The sequence below is a fragment of the Oncorhynchus gorbuscha genome, linkage group LG07 (assembly GCF_021184085.1).
Source record: "Oncorhynchus gorbuscha isolate QuinsamMale2020 ecotype Even-year linkage group LG07, OgorEven_v1.0, whole genome shotgun sequence".
NCBI classification, from domain to species: domain Eukaryota; kingdom Metazoa; phylum Chordata; class Actinopteri; order Salmoniformes; family Salmonidae; genus Oncorhynchus; species Oncorhynchus gorbuscha.
The window spans coordinates 14,299,236-14,310,619 of NC_060179.1; the positions used below are offsets into that span (position 1 = coordinate 14,299,236).

Consider the following 11,384-nt stretch of genomic DNA (forward strand, 5'->3'; position numbering starts at 1 on the left):
GCTGATTGTCTGACAGCCGTGGTATATCAGACCATATACCATGGCTATGACAAAACATTTATTTTTACTGTTCTAATTACGTTGGTAACCAGCCTTTAGCCGTGGTATATTGGCCGTTTACCACAACCTCTCTGGCCTTATTGCTTCAATATAAAACCCTCTGAATATTAACAGCTAGTCTAGTGGTTAGGGCGTTGGGTCAGTAACCGAAAGGTTGCAAGATTGAATCCCTGAGCTGACAAGGTAAAAATCTGTCATTCTGCCCCTGAACAAGGCATTTAACCTACTGTTCCTAGGCTGTCATTGTCAATAAGAATTTGTTCTTAACTGACTCGCCTGGTTAAATAAAGGTTAAAAAAAATTGAATAACACAAAACTAGGTGCATATACAATGTTTCAAAGGTACTAGTAAATTACTTGTTCAGAAAATTAACGAGGTAGTTTGTCATTCCTCTTCAAATGCTCACATAGGCCAACTCAGCTATGATAATGCACATACAAAAACAGACAACAGAATCAGTGCAATAATAAAATCATGTTTTATAGAGTCTTCTGTCCTCATATTCATGGATGAGGGTGAAACAGTAAAACGGTAATATCACATTCAGTATCAGTAAGGAGGGGATGTGAGCCCCAGACCCTCAGACAGGCTGGTACTTCTCTAACCGCTCCAGCAGAGTCTCTGAGTAGCCGGGGGAGTAGTATCTACAGCAGGAGAACATAACAAAGGTTCACTTGGGGCTGAGAGAATGTCTGCTAGTAGAAACACACTAGATTCAACTGATGTTATAGCCAGTAAATCATTCAATTACATGGGGTGTGTGTGTGTGTGTGCGTGCGTGCGTGCGTGCGTGCGTGTGTGTGTGTACCTGACTATCTCCTCAGGGTAACAGCTGTTGATAGTGTTGATGTACTCCTGCAGGGCAGATCCAGGATCAGCCTTAATCTCCTGAACCTTCTTCAAGCCTCCACTGGTCACGAACAGACGACGAGCCTTGCTGTCATGGGGCAGCACCTGGAGAGGGGGAGGGGAGAGGGTGGTGGTGGAGGGGGGGGGGTATAGGGATTACAAAGCATTGGACTTTTTGGACTGTCTGAATCAAACCTTCGGGTTAGGTTTCCCGAACAGAGATCAAGCCTAATCTTAGATTGAATTGCACTTTTAAAATTAACTAATGAAAATATAATTTCCCAAACATGGTTCAAAATAGTCAGGGACTGGATTTACACAGTTTGATTTTTAGAACTAAAACATTATTAGGCAGTGTGGGGCCCGTGTGGGCCCATTCTGCAATACCTAGTAGTGTGAAGAGGCTTATGTAAATAAAAGTTGATAAACACGCCCCCACCTTGCTGAACTGGCAGACGACGTGTTTGAGGATGTTGCTGGGAGCTTCGTAGAGCAGGGGCTCCAGAGCAGGCAGGTAGTTGCACTTTGGTAGGATGCTCTTAAGAGCCTTCTTAGCCTGGGTGGAGGGGGGTCAGGACTCAGGATGATACATAATGATACGCTATGGTCCGTTTAATGTTCAGTGTAGAGCTTCAGTAGCACCCTGTGTCTACTACACAAGCTTCTGGTAACTTGTGACAACATTGACCTATGACCCTACCTTGACCTGCAGGTCCTCGGAGCTGTCTGTGTCCATGTAGAGAGCCAGCAGGCTGGGCAGGACGTTAGCCGTGGCAACGGCCCTGGCGTGCTCCGGGGTGTGGCGGCCGATCTGGCCAAACGCCCACGCTGTTGCTGCCTTGATATGTTCCTCTGGCTCCTCAGACAGACAGATGGCCAGCTGGGGCACCCCCTACAGGGCCGGAGGAGCAACAACAAGCAGGGAGGACAGGAGAGAGGTTATGAAGGAGAGAGAGGGAGGAAGAGAGAGCGCAGAGCTTGCAGGCGATGCACAGTGCACACACCAGGATTGGGGTCATATCTGAATTGAGTTATGAATTGCTCTTGAATTTCAATTAAATTATTGAATTTGAATTGAGTTGTGAATTGGCCACACACCACCGAAAGCAATTCAATTGGCTTATTTATTCTGCACATCACAATAGTAATGTTTATTTTGACATCATGTATGATCACAACTACCATGTAGCCTGAGGTTGAAACATTTAGTTTTTAAAGCTAGTTCTCCTAAAACTATTTAAAATAATTACAGGGGTCTTTAAATATGCTAAGATCATGTTGTGGGTTGTCTATAATAATTCATCATTCCCATAATTTATAAACATCATCATATTTTTTTCTTCTACCCAGAATGCATTAGATCAAACACTGCAGTATGGAAAGGAACAATCTAACAAGATTCCCTAAAACACGCAACTTCGATACAGCTATGCCCGGATTAGCCTTTTTCATAGCAGGTTAGGATAATTAACGTAGCAGGTTAGTAGAATTAGGTTAAGGTTAGGAAAAGAGTTAAGGTTAGCGAAAATGCTCCTAACCTGCTACAAAAAGTAACTTCCAGTCGTAGCTGTATCGAAGTGGCGTGTTTTTAAGGAGTCCCCAATCGAACATGACAAAGATAAACACTGTTTGACATCTTTGAGTTATAATAAAACTAATATTTGAAACTATATATATGTATTATTTGCGTTAATGAGTGGCATATCCTTTTGATAAAATATTTGTCAAATTAAAAAGACTTTCATGTTTCACATCTCAGTTGAATTGCTTTGAATTGCTTTTATTAAATTATATTTTTTTTCAAGTCAAATTCGATTCAATTTCTGCTTTCTGTGTTGTGTGGCCAATCCAAATTAAATTCAAATTCATTGTTTCATTTGAATTAATTTCTGAAATTCTGAATTGGCCCCAACCCTGACACACACATACCTTAGAGACGATGACGGCCATGGCAAGGTTTTCAGAGTGAGCAGCCACGTATCCAAGCATCATGATCCCTGGCAACCGCACGTTACCATGGCTATCACCCAGGTAGTCAATCACCGCCGCCACACCACCCGTGTTCACGATCATCTGAGACAGCTGTACACATACACACACATTCGGGCGAGGGTAGGAGCACATGTGAGAATATGGTGGTGTGTTAGGGAGTTTGGTACCCCTAGTGTGTGTTTGGTGTCAATGAGTGTGTGTTCTGATGTCTGATGTGTGTAGTGTCTGTGTACCTCTGATGTTTGGTGTGTGTGGGTGTACCTCAGGTGTGTGTTTGGTGATCTCTCTCATCAGCGTGGTGACGTTCTTCCTGACATACTCGTCAGGGTCTCGGAGGCAGGCCAGGACAGCAGGGAAGATCTCTGCCTCCACCACCATCTCAGCCAGGTCCACTGAGTGCTTACTGATCTGACTCAGCGCAGAGAACACCTGCCTCTGAATGGAAGGAGAGAGGGGGAGGGGGGAGAGAAGAGAGAAAAAGACAGGGGAGAAGGAGAGGAAGTGAAGAAAGGGATGGAGGAAAGAACTAAAGTGGCATACAGGATTTAAGAGTGGACTGTATTGTATATTCTAACCTCATCTATGTCTGTTTACATAAACAACATAATGTCAGACTTAAGGAAGCCTTATTTTGTCTCAGCGTTCCTGCCGCCTCACCTTCAGCTTGGTGTCGGGGTTGAGAATCATCTGGGCCAGGTGTGCGATGGCGCCGGTGTCGACCACAGTCTGAGCCAGCTCAGGGGAGTGCTTGGTGATGTCGCTGAGGGCCGAGGCAGCGATGCGTTTCAGGGCCACCTCTGGTTCCTGGATACACAGCACCAGCAGAGGAACGGCCCCCGCATCCACTACCTCCTGAGACAGGTCTACATACAGAGAAGAGAGGGGTGTTAGTGTGTGTGTGTGTGTGTGGTGTGTGTGTGTCCGTACGCGAGTTACTTGTGTGTATGTGTGTGTCAGGATTTTCTAATCGTTTCGTTCTGAACAGAACCAAAATAAAGTTCTATATTGGGTCGAACCCGAAAAAAGTATTGGTTTATATGGTCCCTTTCTGTTCCTTTTTTAACCTGTAAAATCATTTAAAAAAATGTTTAGCTCACTCAATGACTTCACCAATCAGTGCAGATAGAGCAGGTAAGCTAGTTGTTTACATGCGCGACGGAAAGACGAGTGTAGCCTATGGCGCAAGATGCGACTGACATTTTGTGGGTGGGGAGAGAGCAAGAGAGGGTTGAGGAGGAGGCTTGAAGTGCTGGACATCTTGTTATGACATGTATTATCTGAATTAGGTCCACAGAATTATACCTATGGAGGAGCGGCTTCTATGAAGGAACGTTGAATGTCCTTTGAGCTAGCTACAGTAGCTAACAAGCTTGAGCTAGCTAGATAACAAGCTTGAGCTAGCGAGATAACAAGCCTATGTTTGCAGGGCTTCACCAGAATTAACAATACGTCTTACCTTTTTGTAGTTAATAAATCCAACATTAAATGTGATAACAAAGCCTCTCTCCTGATCTTCAGAATCATGATTGTAACGCCAGTACATTAGCCTATGGTAACATCAGTACAGTAGCCTATGGTAACATCAGTACAGTAGCCTATGGTAACATCAGTACAGTAGCCTATGGTAACATCAGTACAGTAGCCTATGGTAACGTCAGTACAGTAGCCTATGGTAACATCAGTACAGTAGACTATGGTAACATCAGTACAGTAGCCTATGGTAACATCAGTACAGTAGCCTATGGTAACGTCAGTACAGTAGCCTATGGTAACATCAGTACAGTAGCCTATGGTAACATCAGTACAGTAGCCTATGGTAACATCAGTACAGTAGCCTATGGTAACGTCAGTACAGTAGCCTATGGTAACATCAGTACAGTAGCCTATGGTAACATCAGTACAGTAGCCTATGGTAACATCAGTACAGTAGTCTATGGTAACATCAGTACAGTAGCCTATGGTAACATCAGTACAGTAGCCTATGGTAACATCAGTACAGTAGACTATGGTAACATCAGTACAGTAGCCTATGGTAACGTCAGTACAGTAGCCTATGGTAACATCAGTACTGTAGCCTATGGTAACGTCAGTACAGTAGCCTATGGTAACATCAGTACAGTAGCCTATGGTAACATCAGTACAGTAGCCTATGGTAACATCAGTACAGTAACGTCAGTACATTAGCCTATGGTAACGTCAGTACAGTGACATATGCTTTGAAGGGGGGAGGGGCTACAGTAGCTTGTGGTTTGAAGGGGGAGGGGCAGGTAGCCTAAACATGCACACACACTGGTAAAAAACGTTTCTGAGTGACAGAGTGAAGGCTTTGCATCAGTGCTTTGTTGCATTGTTTTTGAGGGACTAGAGAAAAAGGCCTAGAACTTAAAAGAATGTTATTAACTGATTCCCATGCCTTTAAACTAATGGTTTTGTTCTGGAACAGTATGGATCACTTTCATTCTCAGTTCCGTTTCTGTTCCTTGAAAAATGTTGTTATTTTCCATTTCTTGGTTCTGTTCCCTGAATCGGTTCCAACCCCTGGTCTGTGTATACTACAGTGCCTTGCGAAAGTATTCGGCCCCCTTGAACTTTGCAGACTTTTGCCACATTTCAGGCTTCAAACATAAAGATATAAAACTGTATATTTTTGTGAAGAATCAACAGCAAGTGGGACACAATCATGAAGTGGAACGACATTTATTGGATATTTCAAACTTTTTTAACAAATCAAAAACTGAAAAATTGGGCGTGCAAAATTATTCAGCCCCTTTACTTTCAGTGCAACAAACTCTCTCCAGAAGTTCAGTGAGGATCTCTGAATGATCCAATGTTGACCTAAATGACTAATGATGATAAATACAATCCACCTGTGTGTAATCAAGTCTCCGTATAAATGCACCTGCACTGTGATAGTCCTCAGAGGTCCGTTAAAAGCGCGGAGAGCATCATGAAGAACAAGGAACACACCAGGCAGGTCCGAGATACTGTTGTGAAGAAGTTTAAAGCCAGATTTGGATACAAAAAGATTTCCCAAGCTTTAAACATCCCAAGGAGCACTGTGCAAGCGATAATATTGAAATGGAAGAAGTATCAGACCACTGCAAATCTACCAAGAACTGGCCGTCCTTCTAAACTTTCAGCTCATACAAGGAGAAGACTGATCAGAGATGCAGCCAAGAGGCCCATGATCACTCTGGATGAACTGCAGAGATCTACAGCTGAGGTGGGAGACTCTGTCCATAGGACAACAATCAGTCGTATATTGCACAAATCTGGCCTTTATGTCATGTATTGTCATGTTATGTCTTGTTCCTGTTCTTTCTCTTCTCTTCGTTTCCCCCTGCTGGTCGTATTAGGTTACCTTCTCTCCCTCTATCTCTCTCTCTCTCTATGGTCCCTTTCCTTCTCCCAGCTGTCCCTCATTCTCCTCTAACGACCTCGTTTACTCTCTCACACCTGTTCCCTCTTTTCCCTCTGATTAGGTCTCTATTTCTCTCTCTGTTTCTGCTTCTATCTTTGTCGGATTCTCGTTTGCTTCGCCCTTGTTCTGTCCTGTCGTAATCTGCCTCTTCATTAGATGCTGCGTTTGATCAGGTGCCTCTGTCCTCTACGGCCCGCGCCTACCCGGAGGGACCTGCAGTCAGTTGCCGCTAGCCCTGCTATTCTCCTCCTGAAGAGGATTTATGTTTTCCCTGTGTTTGAACATTAAAAGACTCTGTTTCTGTTAAACCGCTTTTGGGTCCTCACTCACCTGCATAACAGAAGAATCCGACCAAGAATGGATCCAGCGACTTCGGATCCTCTCCACTCAGCCGTCGAGATCCAGGGAGCGATGCTAGGCAGACACGAGCAGGAATTGTCTGTTGCTCGACATGCCGTTGAGACCCTGGCTGCCCAAGTCTCCGACCTCTCGAAACATATTCACCATCTCCGCCTCGATCCACCGACTACTTCCAGGGCTTCCGAGTCTCCGGAGCCCAGAATTAATAACACGCCGTGTTACTCTGGGGAGCCCACTGAATGCCGCTCGTTTCTCACCCAGTGTGATATTGTGTTTTCTCTCCAGCCCAACACGTACTCCAGGGGCACAGCTCGTATCGCCTACGTCATATCTCTCCTTACTGGACGGGCTCGTGAGTGGGGCACGGCAATCTGGGAGGCGAGGGCTGAGTGTACTAACCAGTATCAGAACTTTAAGGAGGAGATGATACGGGTTTTTGATCGTTCTGTTCTTGGGGAAGAAGCTTCCAGGGCCCTGTCTTCCCTATGTCAAGGTAATCGATCCATAACTGATTACTCTATAGAGTTTCGCACTCTTGCTGCCTCCAGTGACTGGAACGAGCCGGCTTTGCTCGCTCGTTTTCTGGACGGTCTCCGCGCGGAGGTAAAGGATGAGATTCTCTCCCGGGAGGTTCCTTCCAGCGTGGATTCCTTGATTGAACTCGCTATTCGCATAGAACAACGGGTTGATCTTTGTCACCGAGCTCGTGGAAGGGAGCTCGCGTTATCCGTTGCCCCTCTCTCCGCATCACTACCATCTTCCCCCACTGGCTCAGGTGCTGAGCCTATGCAGCTGGGGGGTATTCGCATCTCGACTAAGGAGAGGGAACGGAGAATCACCAACCGCCTCTGTCTCTATTGCGGTTCCGCTGGTCATTTTGTCATTTCATGTCCAGTAAAGGGCCAGTGCTCATCAGTAAGTGGAGGGCTGCTGGTGAGCGCAACTACTCAGGTCTCTCCTTCAAGATCCTGTACTACCTTGTCGGTCCAGCGTTCGGCAGCTTCCTGCAGTGCCTTGATAGACTCTGGGCGGAGGGCTGTTTTATGGACGAAGCCTGGGCTCGGGAACATGACATTCCTCTCAGACAGTTAGGTGAGCCCACGGCCTTGTTCGCCTTGGATGGTAGTCCTCTCCCCAGGATTCAGCGTGAAACGCTACCTTTAACCCTCACTGTCTCTGGTAATCATAGCAAAACCATTTCTTTTTAAATTTTTCGTTCACCTTTTACACCTGTTGTTTTGGGCCATCCCTGGCTAGTGTGTCATAATCCTTCTATTAATTGGTCTAGTAATTCTATCCTCTCCTGGAACGTCTCTTGTCATGTGAAGTGTTTAATGTCTGCTATCCCTCCTGTTTCCTCTGTCCCTTCTTCACAGGAGGAGCCTGGTGATTTGACAGGGGTGCCGGAGGAATATCACGATCTGCGCACGGTGTTCAGTCGGTCCAGGGCCACCTCCCTTCCTCCGCACCGGTCGTATGATTGTAGTATTGATCTCCTTCCGGGTACCACTCCCCCCCGGGGTAGACTATACTCTCTGTCGGCTCCCGAACGTAAGGCTCTCAAAGATTATTTGTCTGTAGCTCTCGACGCCGGTACCGTTGTCCCTTCCTCCTCTCCCGCCGGAGCGGGGTTTTTCTTTGTTAAGAAAAAGGACGGTACCCTGCGCCCCTGCGTGGATTATCGAGGGCTGAATGACATAACGGTTAAGAATCGTTATCCGCTTCCCCTTATGTCTTCAGCCTTCGAGATCCTGCAGGGAGCCAGGTTTTTCACTAAGTTGGACCTTCGTAACGCTTACCATCTCGTGCGCATCAGGGAGGGGGACGAGTGGAAAACGGCGTTTAACACTCCGTTAGGGCACTTTGAATACCGGGTTCTGCCGTTCGGCCTCGCTAACGCTCCAGCTGTCTTTCGGGCATTAGTTAATGATGTACTGAGAGACATGATGAACATCTTTGTTTTCGTTTACCTTGACGATGTCCTGATTTTTTCACCGTCACTCCAGATTCATTTTCAGCACTTTTGATGTGTCCTCCAGCGCCTTTTAGAGAATTGTCTTTATGTGAAGGCTGAGAAGTGCGCTTTTCATGTCTCCTCCGTCACATTTCTCGGTTCTGTTATTTCCGCTGAAGGCATTCAGATGGATCCCGCTAAGGTCCAAGCTGTCAGCGATTGGCCCGTCCCTAAGTCACGTGTCGAGCTGCAGCGCTTTCTCGGCTTTGCGAATTTCTATCGTCGTTTCATCCGTAATTTCGGTCAGGTGGCAGCTCCTCTCACAGCCCTTACTTCTGTCAAGTCGTGCTTTAAGTGGTCCGTTTCCGCCCAGGGAGCTTTTGATCTCCTCAAGAAGCGTTTTACATCCGCACCTATCCTTGTTACACCTGACGTCTCTAGACAGTTCATTGTCGAGGTTGACGCGTCAGAGGTGGGCGTGGGAGCCATCCTTTCCCAGTGCTCCCATTCTGACGACAAGGTCCACCCTTGCACGTATTTTTCTCATCGCCTGTCGCCGTCGGAACGTAACTATGATGTGGGAAACCGCGAACTGCTCGCCATCCGCTTAGCCCTAGGCGAATGGCGACAGTGGTTGGAGGGGGCGACCGTTCCTTTTGTCATTTGGACTGACCATAGGAACCTTGAGTACATCCGTTCTGCCAAACGACTTAATGCGCGTCAGGCTCGTTGGGCGTTGTTTTTCGCTCGTTTCGAGTTCGTTATTTCTTATCGTCCGGGCTCTAAGAATACCAAGCCTGATGCTTTATCCCGTCTCTTCAGTTCTTCAGTAGCCTCCACCGACCCCGAGGGGATTTTCCCTGAGGGGCGTGTTGTCGGGTTGACTGTCTGGGGAATTGAGAGGCAGGTAAAGCAAGCACTCACTCACACTCCTTCGCCGCGCGCTTGTCCTAGGAACCTTCTTTTCGTTCCTGTTCCTACTCGTCTGGCCGTTCTTCAGTGGGCTCACTCTGCCAAGTTAGCCGGCCACCCCGGCGTTCGGGGTACGCTTGCTTCTATTCGCCAGCGTTTTTGGTGGCCCACTCAGGAGCGTGACACGCGTCGTTTCGTGGCTGCTTGTTCGGACTGTGCGCAGACTAAGTCCGGTAACTCTCCTCCTGCCGGCCGTCTCAGACCGCTTTCCATTCCCTCTCGACCGTGGTCTCACATCGCCTTAGACTTTATTACCGGTCTGCCTTCGTCAGCGGGGAAGACTGTTATTCTAACGGTTGTCGATAGGTTCTCTAAGGCGGCTCATTTTATTCCCCTCGCTAAGCTTCCTTCTGCTAAAGAGACGGCACAAATCATCATTGAGAATGTTTTCAGAATTCATGGCCTTCCGTCAGACGCCGTTTTGGACAGGGGTCCGCAATTCACGTCTCAATTTTGGAGGGAGTTTTGCCGTTTGATTGGGGCTTCCGTCAGTCTCTCTTCCGGTTTTCACCCCCAGTCTAACGGTCAAGCAGAACGGGCCAATCAGACTATTGGTCGCATCTTACGCAGTCTTTCCTTTCGTAACCCTGCGTCTTGGGCAGAACAGCTCCCCTGGGCGGAATAAGCTCACAACTCGCTTCCTTCGTCTGCGACCGGGCTATCTCCTTTTCAGAGTAGCCTCGGGTACCAGCCTCCTCTGTTCTCGTCCCAGCTCGCCGAGTCCAGCGTTCCCTCCGCTCAGGCTTTTGTCCAACGTTGTGAACGCACCTGGAAGAGGGTCAGGTCTGCATTTTGCCGTTATAGGGCGCAGACTGTGAGAGCCGCTAATAAGCGTAGGACTAAGAGTCCTAGATATTGTCGCGGTCAGAGAGTATGGCTCTCCACTCGTAACCTTCCCCTTATGACAGCTTCTCGCAAGTTGACCCCGCGGTTCATTGGTCCGTTCCGTATTTCTCAGGTCATTAATCCTGTCGCAGTGTGACTTCTTCTTCCGCGACATCTTCGTCGCGTCCACCCGGTCTTCCATGTCTCCTGTGTCAAGCCCTTCCTTCGCGTCCCTGTTCGTCTCCCCCCCCCCCCATCCTTGTCGAGGGCGCACCTATCTACAGGGTCCGGAAGATTTTGGACATGCGTCCTCGGGGCCGTGGTCATCAGTACCTAGTGGATTGGGAGGGGTACGGTCCTGAGGAAAGGAGTTGGGTTCCATCTCGGGACGTGCTGGACCGTTCGCTGATCGATGATTTCCTCCGTTGCCGCCAGGTTTCCTCCTCGAGTGCGCCAGGAGGCGCTCGGTGAGTGGGGGGTACTGTCATGTATTGTCATGTTATGTCTTGTTCCTGTTCTTTCTCTTCTCTTCGTTTCCCCCTGCTGGTCGTATTAGGTTACCTTCTCTCCCTCTATCTCTCTCTCTCTCTATGGTCCCTTTCCTTCTCCCAGCTGTCCCTCATTCTCCTCTAACGACCTCGTTTACTCTCTCACACCTGTTCCCTCTTTTCCCTCTGATTAGGTCTCTATTTCTCTCTCTGTTTCTGCTTCTATCTTTGTCGGATTCTTGTTTGCTTCGCCCTTGTTCTGTCCTGTCGTAATCTGCCTCTTCATTAGATGCTGCGTTTGATCAGGTGCCTCTGTCCTCTACGGCCCGCGCCTACCCGGAGGGACCTGCAGTCTGTTGCCGCTAGCCCTGCTATTCTCCTCTGCTGCTAGAAGGGGACTAGTCAACCGATACATCTGAAGAGGATTTATGTTTTCCCTGTGTTTGAACATTAAAAGACTCT

The 11,384-nt window shown here is 47.6% G+C and overlaps 1 protein-coding gene across 2 annotated transcripts in view; it reads right to left on the minus strand.

Moving 5' to 3' along the window:
- Nucleotides 1-553: 553 nt before the first annotated feature.
- LOC124039108 (sperm-associated antigen 6-like) overlaps nucleotides 554-11,384 on the minus strand; it is an 18,036-nt gene continuing 7,205 nt past the window's right edge. For both annotated transcript variants that reach the window (XM_046354991.1, XM_046354990.1), the window contains exons 5-11: nucleotides 3,560-3,765; nucleotides 3,164-3,337; nucleotides 2,840-2,992; nucleotides 1,611-1,802; nucleotides 1,350-1,466; nucleotides 870-1,015; nucleotides 554-705 (exon numbers count right to left, since the gene is read on the minus strand). In XM_046354991.1, coding sequence (XP_046210947.1) covers nucleotides 642-705; nucleotides 870-1,015; nucleotides 1,350-1,466; nucleotides 1,611-1,802; nucleotides 2,840-2,992; nucleotides 3,164-3,337; nucleotides 3,560-3,765 — 1,052 coding nt within the window. In that variant the 3' untranslated portion in view covers nucleotides 554-641. The remainder of the gene's footprint in view (nucleotides 706-869; nucleotides 1,016-1,349; nucleotides 1,467-1,610; nucleotides 1,803-2,839; nucleotides 2,993-3,163; nucleotides 3,338-3,559; nucleotides 3,766-11,384) is intronic.